At 54.6% G+C, this 18,445-nt stretch overlaps 1 protein-coding gene across 1 annotated transcript; it reads left to right on the plus strand.

The window, feature by feature from the left end:
- Positions 1 to 5,009: 5,009 nt before the first annotated feature.
- Positions 5,010 to 18,070, plus strand: OPTC (opticin). The gene is made up of 8 exons (XM_045012571.1): positions 5,010 to 5,161; positions 7,106 to 7,199; positions 8,094 to 8,328; positions 10,280 to 10,433; positions 12,370 to 12,528; positions 14,328 to 14,530; positions 15,412 to 15,507; positions 15,998 to 18,070. Exons 3-8 carry the CDS (start codon positions 8,101 to 8,103, stop codon positions 16,166 to 16,168), a joined length of 1,011 nt encoding a protein of 336 aa, XP_044868506.1. The 5' UTR covers positions 5,010 to 5,161; positions 7,106 to 7,199; positions 8,094 to 8,100; the 3' UTR covers positions 16,169 to 18,070.
- Positions 18,071 to 18,445: the final 375 nt, after the last annotated feature.

Consider the following 18,445-nt stretch of genomic DNA (forward strand, 5'->3'; position numbering starts at 1 on the left):
AGGGTCTCTGCAGAGGGCTGCATACGTGTGATGAGTGTGTGTGGTCGGGGGAAGTGGGGGCACATGAGGGCTTTACAGGCATGAGCACCGGGCACTGTGCCTTGCAGATGCGAGGCACGCGTGGGTGTTCCGAGAGGTGCACGATTAATGACCTTTCTCTGGCTCAGATTCTGGTTCCAGGCCCAGGCTCCAGGCGAGGTGGCCCATTCAGTGCCGGGACGTTCGTAATCCGGATACATGTCCTCCAAGAGACGGTGATGTTCAGTCCCTCCGACAGACACCGATGCTCAGAGGCTGACGTGAACCGAAAGCATCAAGCTAGGAAGTAACCCCTAGAGGGAATCTGTGCAAGTCACAAGGCACAAAACTGACTCTCCGGCCATCTGCCATGGAGAGGGCTGGGCCAGGGAGCAGTGCCACTATAGGTCAGGGCTGAAGGGCATTGGCAGAGCTGTGTGTAGGGATCCAGGAATGGAACAGCAGGGAGGCCTGCAGGTCGGGCTTAAGGTGCATTGGTAAAGCTGTGGGCAGAAGCCGTTCTAGGCATACGAAAGCTAGGCAGCTGCCTAGGGTGGTGGATTTCTGGGGGTGGCAGATTTGGGGATTTACACCCCCGTGTTCCTGCCATGGATGGCGGGGGATAAGGCTGGCAGAGCTGCCCAGGGGAAGGAGCGGCTGCCAGCTGAGACTCCGAGGAGCAGGATCCTGGGAAGCACACCCACCGGCAGGCTGAGGGTGTGGCCTGGCGGTGCGCAGTGTGAGAGGCTGGATGCGGGAGGGTGCCTAGATGGCACTGTGGTTGAGCTAAGTGGCTCCTGGGGAAGGATTGCAGGGAGTAGGGGTCCCCAGCCTTGGAGGGGGGAGAGAAGCCAGGGCAGGGATGGATGGGGAGCAAGTTCCCGCCCCCAGGGGGGCAGAGGAGGCCAAAGAAGGGGTGTGTGAGGGGGCAGATGGAGAAAGGGTCTCTGAGAGGAGCAGGGGCAGCAGCACACTGATGTTTTGCCTAGGGTGGTAGATTGGCTTGGGCAGCCGGTGGCTGTGGAATGCACAGGACTGGACTAGGAGGGAGGGCTGCAGGGCAGTATTGAGGTGCATTGGCGGAGCTGTGGTACCCACAGGGCTGGAGACGCTGGGAAGGCTGTAGCTGAGGATCATTTGCTGGGGCGGAAGGAAGCTTTCCTGTGCAATGCCTGGTTGTAGACAGTGCTTCTCAGCCCCTTGTTTTCATTAAACTAATGAAAGGATGAGAGAGGAGAGTAAATTGCAGCTACCCACCTCCAGCTGTGGGTGCAGCCTGGCACAGACACACACACACGGCAAATATTTACCTTTAAAAATCAGCTGTTCTTTAAAATTCTCAGCTCCCTCTCCCCTCAGTGCCCTGTTAAGGGAGGTTAGGATGCGGGTCTCCCCGGCTCCCCAGCACTGTAGCAGCACAGAACTCCCCTCCCCCTGGAATAATAACGCCTAGTTTTATCTAGTGTTTTTCACCCCTAGATCTCAAAGCGCTTTACAAAGGTCAGCATTGCTCTAGAAGGACAGAGATTTATTGGAACACTGCAAGTAACAACTCCAGAACCATGGACAGGACTTAAGTTCCTACTACTCCCCTACCCCCACCGATAACAACATACAACACAACAGCTTCACATACAACACAACATAACAACGTTCAAGAGAACAGCTTAACACTAAGGTAACGATCTGTTGGTGGAGGTGCTGTCTACACTGACCAGTACATTATGCCCATTTTACAGATGGGGAAACTGAAGCTCAGAGCAGTGAAGTGATTGCCTAAGGTCATCCAGCAAGCATGGCTGAGCTGGGAATTGACTCCCGAGTACCCGTCCAACACTCTCTCCACGAGGCCACACTGCCACTCAGTAATCATGTGTGTTTCCCATGTTGTCCCTTTCAGCCAGTCTGCGCTTCCTCCTCTGAGCACAGAGGTGGGTGATCCAGCCAGGCTTCTGCCCTACTTTCCAGGCTTGCATGCTGGAGAGGGATGAAAGTATTCCCCGGCTGCTGTATGACACGTGGGGAGTGAGGAACTCACCCACCGGCACTCCCAGACAGGTTGCAATACAAACATTGCGAGGGACCTTTTCCTCTTTGCACCCCACCCCCAAGCAGAGCTTTCCCTCCTCTGCACTGCGACAGACTCTGCTCATCAGATGCAGCTAAGGTGCATCTTCCAGCTGGGAGGGAAGGATCAGATGGGACTCCTTTCAAAACCAGTCAGCGTCACTCCCTGCTCAGCTGGCAGGGTCGCCCGCTGCCTGCGGGCTCAGCTCGCTGCCTCTCCAATGCTTCCAAGCTGGGGAGCGAGAGGCCATCAGCTCAGGCCCCCTCCTGTGTGGAGACCACGTAGTGCTGGCTCTAGGCCGCAGGGAGCTGGCTCAGGGGCTCACAGGCTGAAAGGGATGCAGGAATAGCACCGGCAGGCGGATCTGCTGGAAGGATGGGCTGCCGGTGTCCATGCAAAGAGCTTTGTACCAAGTTGGCCCAGCCTCTGGGTTCGAGTCCTAGTTGTGGGGTCTCTCTCCGGTGGTTGGGAAGGGTTAGGAATGTGCACACTCAGCCCGGGGCGGGTGGGGGGGTGAGGGTCAGTATCCCTGCATTGCTTAGCAATCGAGGAACAGCATTGACAGGCTCAGAAAGTCGGCTCCTCCAAGCCCCCCTATGGGAGGGTGGTGGAAGAGTTCCCAGGGATCCAGAGGAGGGAACGGGCTCCATCTCTGGGGCACCTGCATTCACTCATTCTCCAGGTGGTTGGGGACGTGGGATAGCTCAGCAGAGACAACAGCTGCAGTCAGCAAGCGCCTTTCCTCACGGCCGGGACAATGTTTGTAAAAGGAAGGGGAATGCAGAATTCCCTGGCCTTGGGTTCGGCCCAGCCCTATGGCCCTGGGCATGGAGCATCCTCCTCCTCTGCTCCCAAGCTACCAGGTTTTGAGCCTTTCTCCTGAACCCCTGTGCACAGGGAAGGAGCGGCCAAACCATGGTTAAGCCTTGTTCTCCAGCTGGTGCCCCTTGCCACCTCTCGGGCAATGGGGTCGTGCAAAGACAGCCCGTTTAGGATGTGAGTAGCACACGGCACAGGAGGGGTCTCTGCCACCATCTGGTGCTATTCTGGGCTTGCCAGCTCCAGCATTAGAGCGCGCGGCTGCGGCCGTTCCTGGTTCCAAGCAGCCACCAGCTGGGCAGCCCTGCAACAACACCCCCCACCCAGGAGGACGGTGGAGCAGGCCAGGGCCCCTCGCAGGCTGCGGCTCGAATGCAACTGCTGCAGCAGGCTCCAGTGCAGCCGGCCTGCATGCCTGGCAGCCACGCTGCCACTCCTCTGCCCTGGGGAAGGGGAGGTAAGGGGGTTTGTTGATCCCCGTGGCACACAGATGTGGAGGAGCCGCTGTCCCACCCAGAGGGGAGCGGCCCTGACGTCAGCACTGTATGTCCAGCATCAACAAACAATGTGCCCCCCCCTCCAGGTTTCCAAAGCAACAGCACTGCTGAGGTGCAAGCCGGCACTAATTTCTTGCGGGGGTGGGAGTGGGGGTGGCTGCTTCCAGTCAGAGCTTTGGCTACAAAGACAGCTTTTTTTTCTGAGGCGTTGAATTTAAACAGCCATCCGGCTGCTGGGACGTGGGCCCATCCTGGCCGTAATGGCGATCAGACCACTGCCAGTGAGCTCCTGGCTGTGGATGGGGGAGTGGCACCCAACCAACAAGGACCCTGCTAAGAACAGAGGGTGGCACCCACCGAAGAAGGATCTGTCTGGTGAGATCCTACCTCCTGAAGGCACATTTCCGGCCCACCCCTTTCCTGCCCCAGTGCTAAATTCACATGAAATACTGGATTGTCACAATTCCAAAACGTATCCAAGCCCAGGGGAAACCTCAGCCTTTTCAACGTGTGGCCCCTATCTCCGCAGAGTGGCGTGCGGACACTTCCCTTCCCACTGGCCATTGCAGGGCAACACAGCACCTCCAAGCTGTGGCTTCCTGTGCATTGGATGGGATTCAGCAGCGGGGAAGGAGGAGATGGAGTCGGCTCCCGCTCTCTGCACACCCCCAGCATGTGTTCCGCCACAGTGTGGGGACCACTGATTCATAGATGCTAAAGCCACTGTGATCAGCTCGCCTCCCCTCCTGCATAACACAGGGCACACCTAGCCCTTTGGAAAGAGAGCTCCTACCCAGGTATTTCTCAGTGAATTCTGCCCTCCTGGCCAGGGTTTTTACAGGCTGAGCACGCCCTGCATGTACCTTTCCCCACACGGTTCTGCTTGTTCCCACGTTATCATGCATGAACATCACGCACGCCCCTAAGCCAAGGGGAGACCTAACGGGCACCCAACCTGTAGGCATGTTTCCCAGCTATAGAATCATAGACTTTAAGGTCAGAAGGGACCATTATGATCATCTAGTCTGACTTTCTGCACAATGCAGGCCTCAGAATCTCACCCACCCACCCCTGTAACAAACCCCTAACCTATGTCTGAGTTACTGAAGTCCTCACATCATCGTTTAAAGACTTCAAGGTGCAGAGAATCCTTCAGCAAGTGACCCGTGCAGCTAGGGGTGAAACTCAGCCCAGCAAAGTGGGGGAGGTGCCGCGGACCCTTTGCAACACGTACACTGGGGAGTTTACGGTGAAACTCCGGCTGGCTTTGGTGGGACCAGCATTAGACCTGATGGGTTTAAGTGGGGCATTGGGCAGTGTTTCCCCATCTCCCCACCCACCCCCCGCACAAGCTGCATGTCACCCTAGGACTCCTCTGCCTCCCCCTCCCCCAGGTTATGTGCTGGCAGGCTGTAAAGTCTGGGGGAGGGGGGAAGAACAGTGCTCCCAGGCCCACCTCCCCCATCCCAGCATGCAGGCCCTAAAATCAAGCCCAGCCTCTTGGAGGAAAGCAATAAGCGAGCATGGCTGCTAGCCCCTGGGGGGCACCATGGGAGGGGGGCAGGTGACAGCTGGAATAATCATCACCCTGATTGGCTGCACTTCCTGCTTATCCCCTGCACACTCCCACCCCCAACCAGGCAGGGTTGCCCTCCCCTCGCCCTCGTTAAAACCGCTGCAGCCCATTGGGTCCCAGCACATCAGCTTTGCAGGAGCTGGGAGGTTCGCGCTCTTCCAGGGCAGCCCGAGGGACCAGGGGGTACGTCTGTGACTTGTGCCTCTCTCTCCCCTTCTCTCTCTTTCTCTTGAGTGAGCTGAGCTCAGGGGCTTTGATGCTCAGTTCAGAGGCGTTGTGGGAGTGGGAGGTTCCTGGGGATTGGGCTTTATGCAGAATGCATGAGGGCTGCCTGCAGTGTGCATTTCAAAGGCTTTTTTATTACTCTCTTAATGCTGGGTTTGATCTGTGGGAAACTGGCTGAGATTAAGGGCCAGATGCCTCACTTCAGGACATTTGAAATTCAATGCTGTCTTTTATAGACTGGAGAGAGCTGTGCCAAATAAGCGTGTGTGTGTGTGTGTTTTCCCAGGTTTGTTGCATATGTGTTTGTGTGTCTATGTGACTTGGCTGAGTTTGCGAATGCATGGGAGTATGGGTGTTTGGGGGGGGTGTTGGTGTGGATGGTGAGTTTGCGAATGCATGGGAGTATGGGTGTTTGGGGGGGTGTTGGGTGGATGCTGGGTTTGCGAACGCATGGGAGTATGGGTGTTTGAGGGGGTGTTGGTGTGGATGCTGGGTTTGTGAGTGCATGGGCGTGCGGACATGTTTGTTTGTGCATGTGTGTGCACTTGTGTGTTTGTGTGTACACACAGATGGGCCAGACGCTTTGAGTCATGCTCAGAATAGGGGCTGGTAGCCAAGCAGGCGCCGCTTCTGAATGGAACGAATCCCCTTTCCAGGGGAGCTAATCGAGTTTGGATGTCATCCTTGCCATCATGCGTCCTGCCCTTAGTTTGCCGAACGAACCCTGTGCGGGAAATCCCTGTGTTAGTGTAGCCTCTAGAGTGTCATTGAAGGTGCATAGTGCAACTCCGTTCCTCTGGTCTCTGAAGACCTTCCCTAGGTAATTGAGTTTTGTTGCTTCCCGGAGCAGTCTCTTAAAATGGATTTCAGTGCAGGTGCTCAACTGCTCACCTCACTACTGCAACTGCATGTGCAAACTGAGCAGGCAGACGGGCGTTTGGGTGTGCGACCGTCCACTGAACTGAAAACGTGGCCCCCGGTGTGTCTATTCAGGGGAGAAGGGCAGACTGTCATTCACAAGCTGTTTTACCCGGCCCTACGTGCACGGGCGCTCACTCTCACGCACTTCACACAGATCTAGCCCAAGGTGTGGATCTACACAGATGTGCAGGCTGCGGGACATACCCCAGTGCGTGCACACCCATAAACATACACTACCGTGTTCATTCCAGTAATGAGCCAGCATCTCAGGTAACGGACGCTGCTCTGAGGAAGAGAGTGCTCTGACAGTAATATGAACCACTTGTCGAGCTGGTGGGGGTGACTGTACTCTGTAAGATATACAAAGAGCAATTTCCAGCCGAGACAAGCTCTGGTCCTGCCCACTGGGCTAGGGGCAGGTTCTCATTAGTCCATCTGAGAAGAGCCTCGCTAGGGAGTAATCATCAAAGTCCTAGTTTGTATCCTAGCCTTGAAAGGGACTGGGACCTAGTGGTTAGAGCAGGAGAGATTGAGAATCAAGACTCCTGGGTTCTCTCCCCAGCTCTGCCACTGATCTACTGTGTGACTTTGGGCAGGTCATTTTCCCCCCTCTGTGCAATGGGAAGGATATCGCTGCCCCAACTCTGTAACGAGCTTTGGGATCTCAGGCTCAAGTAGCACATAAGAGCAGAGTTACTCGCATGATACACCCTCTCTCCATCCTGCCGCCAAGGAGTTCAGGACAGAGCAAAAAGTCTTAAACCCCCCCCCCACACTTGGGGAGCTATTCTCCAAGTTCTTTGCAGGCTGTTTGTACGGCTGGATGTGGCGTGTGAGTGGGTGGGGGATGAAGCTCCGTATAGCAGCTCTAGGCCTCTCCCCTCGCCGCAGGGTACTCAAGCACGAAACAGCCTGAAAAGAAAAGGAGAGTAATGATTTCCTCTGGGGCGCTAGGCACAATCCATTGGTTCTCTCCAACAGGAAAGCCAAGTACACTGACTTCTGCCGCTGCAGAGGAAGCCTGTTTAAAGCGCTCCAGGACAAGGCCAGGGAGACTTGGGGAGAGCGACAAAAGGTGCAGTAGAAGGAGCTAAAGTGAAGGGTTGGGTGGGGGGTAAAGCCGGTGGCCAGCACTTGGAGGAAACATCAACTAGTGCTTGCTGGGCTAGGTTTCCCAAATAGCTCAGCACCCCCACGCAGGCTCAAGAGAGCTCATCTGGCTGGGGGCTCAGCCCTCCTGAATATCTGGGTCACCCTGAGAACTGCAAACCCAACCCTCCTGGAGGTGTTTAAATAGGTGCTAAGCCCTCATGGAAAAGAGTCTGTGGGAGCGGAGCACTTGGAAATCTGAGCACAAGTGAGCAGGGCTTGCTGTCCGGCCCCAGTCTTTGCTGCACAGCAGGGGATGCCAGACAATGGGGTTTGCAAAATACTTAGATAAATGTGGTAAATGTTATTGTTTACAAAGGGGAACCTCCGCTCACCTCCCTGACAGAACTCCGCTACCCTGGCCTGCAATATACCTGGCTGTGGTATTCCTGGATTCCCCATGCATCCCATCTCCTGCCACTGCTGAACCCCCTTTGCCCAACACAGTGCCCCTCAAATCTGATCGGTTCCAAGCTCTGCTATGCTAGCCCTAGCCCCACTGCTCCACCCTCAGCAGCTCTGCCGATGCCCCTCACTCCTGGCTGGCCATACTCCTCCCAGTCCTGGGCTCCCCATACCCGGCTCTGCCTATCCACTTCACTCCCAGACCGTGGCACCCCCTTCCTGGGTTCCCTGCACCCAGTGAGTGTTAATCCACCAAGCGCACCTCAGGCAGGTGTTCCTGGGGGATCAGAGCCCTGTGCTGGGCAGGTAGGACACATCCCTCAGACCCAGCAGCCCTGAGCTCAGCCCTGTAAGCGGAAGAACTGAGCCGACCGAATGACAAAAATGCTTCATTGCTTCCCTTTTCTCGGCACAGGTGCGGGATGCGGAGCATAGCCTTGCTGGGGGTCACCACTCTGGCTCTGGGGCTGGCCTTGGCCGCCTCGCCTAAAGAAGAAGGCAAGAAGAAGGAAGAGAAGCCCAGAGCTGACATTGCAACCGATGACAACCTGGACCTGCCCAACTACGACCTCAGCCTAGACAGCTATGGAGAGATCATTGACCCAAGCCTCTATGAAGAGCTCTATGACTATAATGACCTGGCACCAAAGGTAAGATGGAGACAGCAGAGCAGCAGAAACATGGGCCAACTCTTCTCCAGGCGCCTGTGGGGAGTCCTAAGGCAGCTCCTTTCTCTAGGATTCCCAGGGTAGGTTCTGTGCTACCACCCTTGCTGAGCCGGGCATCCCTCCTGCTCCTCGCTCTCTCTCTCCAGGGCTGGGGCATTCTGGCCCCTCTTCCACCCACAGCACTTGGTGGATGGAAATGCTTTCCTCTGGGATTCAGGAGTCTAGCTGTGAGTACAACCCCACTTTCCCCAGTTTAGGTACTTCACTCTCTTCTCCTAGGTGCTTCCCTGGTACAGTTTGCAAGCCATGAAGAAGAGCATTAATTGATTCACACAGATTATAATGTCAGAAGGGACCATCATGATTATCTAGTCTGATCTCCTAGTCAGCTAGTTGATAGGGAGGCTTGCAGCAGTGTAGGATCCAGAGGGAAACAGGGGTATAACACTGTCTACGATGTCTTTAAAGTCTTGAGTCAGGAGGGAGAACCAGCTTTCCCCTGACACTTAGCACTGAGGTCTTGACCACATGTGGTCGCTAGGATATAGCATTGTCTGGTAGTTAGATCCTGATCCTGGTTAGCAGCAATCCTATTGCCAATGCCTAGCTCTGCCAATGACTTATTGCATGGCCTTGGGCAGGTCACATAACCCTCTCCATGTTTCAGCTTGCCCCTGTGTAAGCTGGAAATAATCATGTTCACAGAGGGGTTGTGAGGCTTCATTATCAAATGTACTTGGCTTCAAGAGGCTGTGGCAGAGTGAAGCAGTGGCACTGGGAAAGATCCATAAGAACGGCCATACTGGGTCAGACCAAAGGTCCATCTAGCCCAGTATCCCATCTTCTGACAGTGGACAGTGCCAGGTGCTTCAGAGGGAATGAACAGAACAGGTAATTATCAAGTGATCCATCCCCTGTTGCCCATTCCCAGCTTCTGGCAAACAGAGGCTAGGGACACCATCCCTGCCCATCCTGGCTAATAGCCATTGATGGACTTATTCTCCATGAACTTATCTAGTTCTTTTTTTAACCCTGTTATCCATGGCAGAGTGCTCCAGCGTAGGGGAGTTAACCTAGCGGTTGGGTAATTCTACCCTGCTTCCCTAAGTCCCTGAGCCAGAGTCTACAGAGCTATGCGGATTAACCCTAGCTGAGACGCTCACCTGGTCCCTGTATGTTCACTTGCATGTGGCATTCTCCTTCAGTTCACTCCCTGCCCTGTGCTGCTGTGGTTCGTTGCTGGGTGTCAGACGACCAGGGCAGGCTGCTCCCTCACAGGGGGTGGCCGCATTTCTGCAGCGGTGCGATCGTTCCAGTGTACAGGGGCTGACCCTGCTCTTGCTGGAGTCCTCTGCAAAACTCCCACTGACGTTACTGAGCTGATCAGCAGGGCCAAAATAAGGGCAGAGGCTAAACTGAGGCCGTGTGCACCAGGGCCCTGCAGCATGGACGTTACATCAGCTTGGAGTTAGGAAAGAGCTGCCATGAGACAGTGTTAGCCTCTCTTACACACACCCACTTGCCCTCACCCCATACCCATTCCCGCTGAAGTTGGCTCCCAGCATGGCAGCCATGGAGAGGAAGGCGCCGTATGAATGCGAGACATGCCTGGTATTGTTGCTGCATGGAGCATGCCATGTCTAGGAACCCTCTGTTACCTGGTGCAGCTGGCAGTGGGGGGTCTTCAGTGGAGCCTAAGGGAGTTAGGTGTGTTTCAATGGGATTGGGTGCCTGCCTACCCTAGACATTGGCTATATCAGGTATATCACTGCTGTAGCCCTCCAACCTGCCCTGTGGCACCTTCTACCCCTCCCCATGGAGGTGTGAGCTGGGCAGGGCAAGGGAGGAGTCAGTGACTGGTCAGTGCGTTAACGTGAGGGCAGCTCCACAGCCTGTGCTCAATGCCATGATGCCTCTTGCCCTGTATTTGCAGATTGAGGTTGGTACATTGGCTCCTCCAACCAAGCGTCTAGAGGGCGTTGGGAGCACGAGAGCGATGCCAACCGAAGCACCCAGAAGGCCGCCCCCGACATCCCCCACGACCAAGCCCTTTGGGCCCGGTCTGCTCGGGTCCATAACCAAACAGGGTGAGTAAGAGACCAGCCCTCGTCACCTGTTCTTCCGGGGTAATGGTGCAACATGGGGGATTTGCTCACAGGAGATGCAGCTGAATAGGTCTCCAAGTAGGAGGGGCTTTCTCTGTACCCATGCAGGGCAGAGGGGGCTTTGGAAATGAGCGAGACGGAGGCGCTCCCTTCCCAGCGTGGCATGGGGCAGCAATCTCTGAGGCCTCTCGCCCAGAGGCAGACCCGTCCCTGCATGGGCCGCGGGACTGATGGGAGGAGAGAGAGAGAAGCAGTGAGTAAGCCTGGGAGCTTAGAGGCGCTGGTGGAAGGACACGAGGGTGCACAGACCATCCTCTGTCCAGGAGTCCAGTCTTTGCCCTGCATGAGGAACATGGTGGCAGGCGAGAGGGTTTCAGAAAGGAATCGCCTCACAGCAACGAGAACACCAGCAAAGCAGTAGAGACGCTTTAACAAGCAGAGATGTTGCGACAGTCGGACAGAGTAGCAATTAGATTAGTGACAATTAAAATCCTGCAGCGAGGGATAAATATCTTTATTCATTTTCTGTCACTCCGAACTGGGACAAATTACGTAGTAGGCTCAGGGAAATGGTTGCCTTTATGCTTTGAACTCCCCCACTAATAGATTCAGAGTCTCACACGCGCTCTGGGGGAGAAGAGGGAAAAGAGGAAAAACAAAAAAAAACCCAACGCAGTTTTAATTGGTGCCAGAAATCTTGTCACGCTGCCACTGCCACTTTGCCTGGCTGAGCAGCGTCTAGTTCCAGACATTGGGGAATCAGATGTTTGCTTGATGCAAACGATTTCCTTTTGTTTAGTTTCTGACCGTGCAGAAGGGCCAAACAGACCCCTGGCGTACTTGGCTGCTGTGCTTGGTGGAGTTGCACCCCCCAGGGAGAGATTTGGCCTGAGCTGATTTGTTTTTAAGCAGCTCTTTTGGCTGGTTGTTCCTGGCCTTTCTCGTGGTTTGCTTTTTGCTTGTTTTGTTTTCCTTTGAATTTAGCGGTTGGTGGAAGGAGCTGACAGCCCTGGACCAAAGCCCTCTGTGTATCTACATAGCTGGTACAGCACGGGTAGGGGATGGGCAGTCCCTGTCCAGGCTGCCCTCCCCCAGGGTGCACCAACCCATCCCACAATGCCCAGCCATCCCAGTTCACTTGAAAGTAGAGGGTTGAGTCCCAGATGTCAAAGCCCGGAACAGACTCTGAGCTTTAGGGACCCTTCCAGTGCTGCCTGGATAACAGCACAGCACCTGCTGAACTCCCAAAGTCCAGGCCTGAATTCCCAGGGCTGGGCTCTTCTTTGACTCCTCTGAAGTCCTGGTCTGGGATTGGGAAGGGGGGGTTCCCCAGGCTCCAGCTCTGCACTGCTGCTGGTTGATTTTGGGTCACCTGGAATTCTACGGGGGTTGGCTCCAGGGCTTGGCTTTGGGTCCATCTCAGTCAGAAAGGTTCCTGGGCCCGAGCTAGTCTTATGCTGCATGTAGTGTGACCAGATAGCAAGTGTGAAAAATCAGGACACGGGTTTTTTTGTTGTTGTTGTTGTTGTTTTGGGGGGGGGGGGTTAGGGGGGGGCGGGGATAGTTGCGTATATAAGACAGAGCCCCTAAAATCAGGACATCTGGTCCCGCTAGTTGCATGTGGTCTGGCCTCGGGGTTTGCAACGAACCCCAGAAGCAGGGGAGTTTCAAAAGGCTCCAGGTTCTGTCAAAAACATTCCCTTGAGCTCTGCTCCTAACCCACAGCATGGGGTGTCGGGCCAGATCCTCCACTGCGATAAGCCAGCTGAGTCCCATTGTCTTTAGTGGAACTAGGCCAGCTGAGAATCTGGCCCCCCATCCTCCCTGAGGGCACCGGTCGGAGGTTACATTTAATACCCCCAAGCCCCGATCCCTGCTCGTTGCTGCTGGCTGACTGCTCCGTCTCTCCCTGCCCCAGGTCTGCCCACCTGCCTGGTCTGCGTGTGCCTTAGCACCTCCGTGTACTGCGATGATGCTGAGCTGGAACAGATCCCGCCGCTGCCCCTGGAGACCACGTACCTCTACGCCCGCTTCAACCGCATCAGCTGCATCCGAGCCAGCGACTTTGCCAGGCTGAGTATGTGGAGCTGGGGCCCTGCCCCCCCCCCACGGAGAGTGCCATCTGGGCATCACTGTGCTCTGCTGAGGGACATGGGGGATGGGGAAACTTAGCCCCTGGCCCCAGCTCCCTGTGAGCCAATGCAAAGTGGGCCCATTGCAGAGCTGCCTGAGGGAGGAGGATGCCCCTTGCTGTGCTGTCCAGAGTCCTGTTCAGCTGTCACACTGGATCCTGTTCTGGATTTGTACAATGTTTAGGCTGAGTCCAGATCCAGTCTGACACTGAATCCTCCCTAGGCAGGTTTAGACTCCTCCCAAGCCACAGCAGAGGGCTCAGACCTGCTCCTTGGGCATCAGCTACAACTGCAGGTGTACGCAGATGCCACTCCCCATGGCACTAATGGGAGCCAGGCCGATGGATACCAGCCCTGGCTTTAGCCCTGAGTCCTGGGCACACAAGCCCAAGTCAGGTCACCGGTTCGTCCACACCCCTCTACACAATTTAGATCAGGGCTTCTGCCTTCCTGCTGAGTGGCATGTAAGGGCATCCCTGCGGGGAAGAGCCAGGCCGGGACATGGCTGCATCTCACACACACGGCCCCACCCATCACACCCAGGTGCACAATCAGGGAGCCAAAAGCAGACCGTTCCCAGGAGGGTGAATGGGAGCGCATATCCCTGCTCTGCAACAATGCTGCTCTTTATTAAAGTCCCAGTACAGCAAGTCCTGGTCGGCTCTAGGAACTGAGGGGCCAAGAACTCGCTGACTGTAACATCATAACGTGGCAGGGCTCAGAGGTGTTGGAGATAGAAAAGCCTGGTTAGGTCCTGTCATGCTCATCTGCCTGGGGGTGGGGAGGGTGAGTACAGGACTGTGCAATAAGTGCCAAGCCAGGTGCCCCCATTTACAGCATGGATTCATAGGTGCTGGAACGGGGGTGCTGCTGGACCCCCTGGCTTGAAGTGGTTTCCATCATATGCAGGGTTTACAGTTTGGTTCAGTGGCTCTCAGCACCCCCACTGTTCAGATTGTTCCAGCCTCCCTGACAGCTTGCACAGCATGTGACTCCGTTCCAAACTCACTGGGTTTTGCCCAGCTCTGGAGATCTCCTAGTGGGTCCCTCCAGGGGCAGGTTGGTGGTGTTGCACAATCCTTCCCCCTTGGCTGGCTGGAATAGGAGCCCTGTAGCTTTAAAAGTCCCTTCTCCCGTGCAGGAAGGAATTGCAGCTGGTGATAGTCAATGGAATGCACCCTGCCAAGGCAGATGGAGCCTTGAGATTGCAGGACTAGCTAGAGAACTGTGAGCTGGGACTTGCAGAGGCTCTCAATACAGTAGGTGCATGTTTGGGGGCTGGGCTCTGTTAAAATGGGACCTGCTGGGTGCTGTGCATATTTTAAAACCTTGCTCTGATTTAGGCCCTTAAATGGATGCTGAGCTCCTCTGGAAACCTGTCCCTGAGAGGGGATGCCAAGGTCTTGAAAATCTGGCCCTTGGAGGAATAATAATAACAAAGATGTAAATGTAGTTCACTTTTCTATTGGAGCTGCATCCAGTCACCATAGTCAGGATATTGGCCTGTTGTGTTAGATGCTAGATTAGGCTTGGCTGGTGTAGACTGGCATCGTTTCATTGAGTTCAATGGAGCTGTGTTCATTTACACCAGCGGAGGACCTGGTTCATTCTAGTTCTGTTTGCTGGAGTGCTGGCTTTTTCTCCTAGGGCTCTGGCCAGGCCTAGCCCCTAATTATTGCTCAGCACCGTTGTGAGCGATGGCAGGGGGGTGTGAAGGTGAAATCTCTCCCCTCCCCTCCATCAGAGAAGCTGAAGCGAATAGACCTGACTAGCAACTTCATCTCCTGGGTGGACGAGGATTCCTTCCGGCTGCTGAGCACCCTGCAAGAGCTCATCCTCGCTGAGAACAGGCTGACGGCGCTGCCCGCATTGCCCAGCAGCATCGTGCGGCTCGATGCCCGGCTCAACAGGATCCAGAGCTCCGGTGTCAGACCTGAAGCCTTCAGGGTGAGTCTGTGCCCAACGGCCGGTGGCTGCCCCAAGATTCCAAAAGGGGTCCCTACATGTCACAGCTTCTGTTTCACCCTCCAAGAGGGCTGGGGTTCTCTTGGGGTATGTCTACATTGCAAGATGAGCTCAGGGTTTGAACTCAGGCTCAAGCCTCACCTCCCTCCTATCTCCACACAAGTCACACTAACCCAGGGCTCGGACCCAGGGTTTCAGGACTGTATGGGGGTGGAAGGTCTGAGCCTGAGTCAAACCGGGATCCAGGGTTCATGCCCTATTGCTTTGCAGTATAGACGCAACCCCACTGGAGTCATGCTCTGGGAGTCCACCAGCAGTAGCCCACAGTCCCACGACTGACTTTCTTTAGCCCCTGGACTGTCAAGTTTTCCCACATTGCATTTGGGTCCATATAATGCAGTGTAGACACATCAGCCCAGGTTGGGACCCAGGGTTCAACAATTCCTAACCTGGGGTAGGATTTGGGCCCATATAATAAGTGTAGACACTCAAGCCCTAGATTAACAAACCCAGGGTCTTGAGTTCTATAGCCCTGGGGTTACTCTGCAGTGTAGACATACCCTTGGTGAATTCAACCCCCTTCTAGGCCTACCTGGCTCTGATTCCTACCCCTTTGTACCACAGAAATAACCCGGATGTTCTGTATAAAGAAGCTGACGGGGGCTTGGGAACAGCCAAAGCCCAAAGTGCCACCCCCAGCTTTTCCAGTGTTTGCTGGGGTGGGACAGTCCCATGCAAGCATGAGAGCAGCATGTTCTGTTCAGCAAAGCTGTGAGTTCTGCCCCGTCCCGCTGAGCCTCGGTGCATTTGTTCCAGACTCTCAGCCAGGGCGAGGGCTGATGCATTTGCCTGTGTTTCTGCAGGAGCTGAAGAAGCTGCAGTTCCTCCACCTGTCTGATAACAAGCTGGACTATATCCCAGTGCCCCTGCCTGAGGGCCTGCGATCCCTGCACCTGCAGGTGAGGCAGTGACTGAGTCAAGCAAGGGGACCCAGCCAGCCTGCGTGATGGTCCCTTAAAGATACGGCCACTCTTTGATTTTTGCATTTGCTTTTGAATTTTGCTGCCCTTGCAATTGAGGGACGGAGAGCTCTGGCTAGACACAGGTAGAGTGCAGGTGGGTGTGGGGCGAGATCCTCTCTCTCACAATGCCCCAGTCCTAATGTCCCCTGCATGGATCTCACCGTGCACCTCATTCTCCCCACAACTAGTCCAATGCTGGGCCCCCTGTGCACACCCAGCTCTGCCAGTGCCCCTCAGTCCCGACTGATGCCCCCTCTGCTATTCTAGTCCTAGGCCCCTTCCTGCCTCTGCCTCTAGTTTGAGCCTCAGTCTAATAGAAGCAAAGGCTCATACTAGCCAGGGACAATTAGCGCACAAACCCATCACCCCGCCTTACCCCTTTCCCCCACCGTTTAATGTCGGCTTTGTGCTTTGTCCCCCCGGCTAGAACAACAACATCAGAACCATGCACAAAGACACGTTCTGTGAGAGCCAGGACCACGGTCACGTCCGATGGGCCTTGGAGGACATCCGCCTCGACCGCAACCCCATCAACCTGAGCCTCTTCCCCGACGCCTACTTCTGTTTGCCTCGGCTACCCATTGGCCACTTCTACTGAGCCTGCCAGACAGCCTCCTAGGGAGCACCTGTGATGGGAACCACTCTCGGGACAAGGCCTGCCCTGGACCCACAAGTTACGAGCTCCATGCCGGGCTGTCCTGTTGAGCCATCTGGTATTTGCCCTTCTCCCTTGCTCATCTTAGCACCACCGGCCTTGTCTAGACTAGGGTTTAAGATGTGATGTGAGCACATACGCGCTAACGTGGGTTTAGCAGTCTAGTCAGGCTAAGGATACCCTGGCATGTGTTTAAAATGGCCAGGGGGCGCTGGATGCGGGGATCTTCTTGAGTTCTCAGTCCATGTGTGCCAGCGCAAAGGATGCCCCAGGCCGAGAGCAGCACTAATAAAATTAAAAAGGTTAAAAACTTATTCTGTGGATTGTGTAAAACAAAATAACCAACCCCATCCAGAACGGCAGGCGGTAGCTACTCCATGAGCATTGTGGTGTGGTGGTGATGGGCAAAGCTTTCGAGGGAATGAACCCTGGATTCCCTCATGGCTGGAGCTTGGTCACTTGGATCCTGACCTGCATTTCTAGTCACAGGCTCCCCTGTGCACAGCTCCACCCAAAGCTTAGGTCTCGGCGCTGATCCAAACAGGCAGGGAGGGAGTTTTGAGGCCTTTAAAAGAGGCCTAAATCATTTCAGTGTATTTAAAATATAGCATGTGTTGCGGTCCCTAACTTCTGAAATCAGAAGAGAGCTGTCCACTTGAGGAATACTTTCAATGCAGCTTATTCATCATCTGTATTTTTATACATGTGCAATAAACGCACGTCACGTGAGAGAGACGACGTGCACATGGAGAAGCCAAAACACTGAACTGAAACCTCTGAGCTCAGCCTCCATCCTCCAGGGCAGGGGAGGGAAGTTGGTAAGTTTAAAAAAAAATCTTACGGCACACTCCCAGTTTTCAAAAATTCACGTTGTCCCGCCAAACCCTCCTCATCTGTGCGCGCAAAACACGTGCCCAAGATGTGACATTGCCATAAGCATGCGCAAAAATGCCTGTTTGATGCACAGTTTGGCTGTGGCTTTTTTAAAGTTTGCCCCTTAGATGCACGGTTATCCGATGTATGTTCAAAACTGTCATTTTGCACTTACCAATGGCAGGCAGGCAGGAGCCCAGGGAATTGGCTTTGGTTGTACAAAATTATCCTCCTCAGCTGCATTCTTATTATGCAAAACACAAAGCAGGGCCACTCAGATGAGAGTCCTATTTTGACACCCCAAGTCTCTTGGTGGGTGGGTAAAAGAGGAACTTGGAGGAATGGCTGCTGTTCTCTTCTCTAAAGTGCCAGGGTGGGCAGATTATGTTGTCATGCAGTGCTCTGAAAGCATCTAGCTATGGGTTTTCTTCAGCATCCACCACCATAATATCTAAGCACTGTCCTTAAGCATCTTGTATCTTACTTGCTTTTATAGCCAAAGGGCTGAATAGAGGGACCAGTTAGGCTCAGATCCAGCAAAGATAGAATCATCCAACTTTAGCTGTATTTTCGCCTGCGTTCACTTTCGCCCCACTAGAGGGTGCAACAGAATGTGTCAAAACCCACCCATCCCTGTGCCTTGCTCGCCTAATCTCTGCTCCTTGTTTCCCTTCTGCTTTGCCTTATCATTTAAACCCACTGTCTACATAAATGAGATTGGTGAGCTGCTGCCCACATGCCCTTCAGTTAATAGCGCTGAGCACAAATTCCTACCTGCTGGTTGCTGGGAAACCCTGCAGCTCTCATGGATCATGTGTTCTGAGGGGCGGGGGGGGGGGGGGGAAGAGAGCTGAAGGCAAAGAGGTGATTGGAGAAAAGTAGTTTCCCAATTGCAGCCACTAAATTTATACAAACCACGGCCTGGCTGCCTTTCTCAGAACAGCCTAGTGGGATTGGAGGGGGATTCGAAGGACTGGCACCAACCCACCTGCTAAAGACAACTGATGCAAACACTAAATAAACTTCACCTGCATTAGGAGAGTCAGGCCCAGAAACCTGCACCTTCCAAAATCAGACAGCAGGGGGCAGTAGCAGTTTTGCCACTGGTTGGGCAAGGGACTACAGGGCTTTACTAAGGAGTAGGCTGGTTTCTTGGCCATGGGCTGGTTGTCCTGGCCCGTTGGGATTGTGCTCCCATCCTTTTCAAAGGGCTCCCGTTGGCAGGCAGTGATCCATTTGAGGGGGGGATGCTCCCTGCCTCTGGACGCATGCTGGTCTGAGCATCACGTTCGGCGCTGCGCCTGTATGAGCTGCTGGCATTTTGGGCTGGGTGTGTTTACGGACAGC

The sequence above is a fragment of the Mauremys mutica genome, chromosome 4 (genome assembly GCF_020497125.1).
Source record: "Mauremys mutica isolate MM-2020 ecotype Southern chromosome 4, ASM2049712v1, whole genome shotgun sequence".
Lineage (NCBI taxonomy): Eukaryota > Metazoa > Chordata > Testudines > Geoemydidae > Mauremys > Mauremys mutica.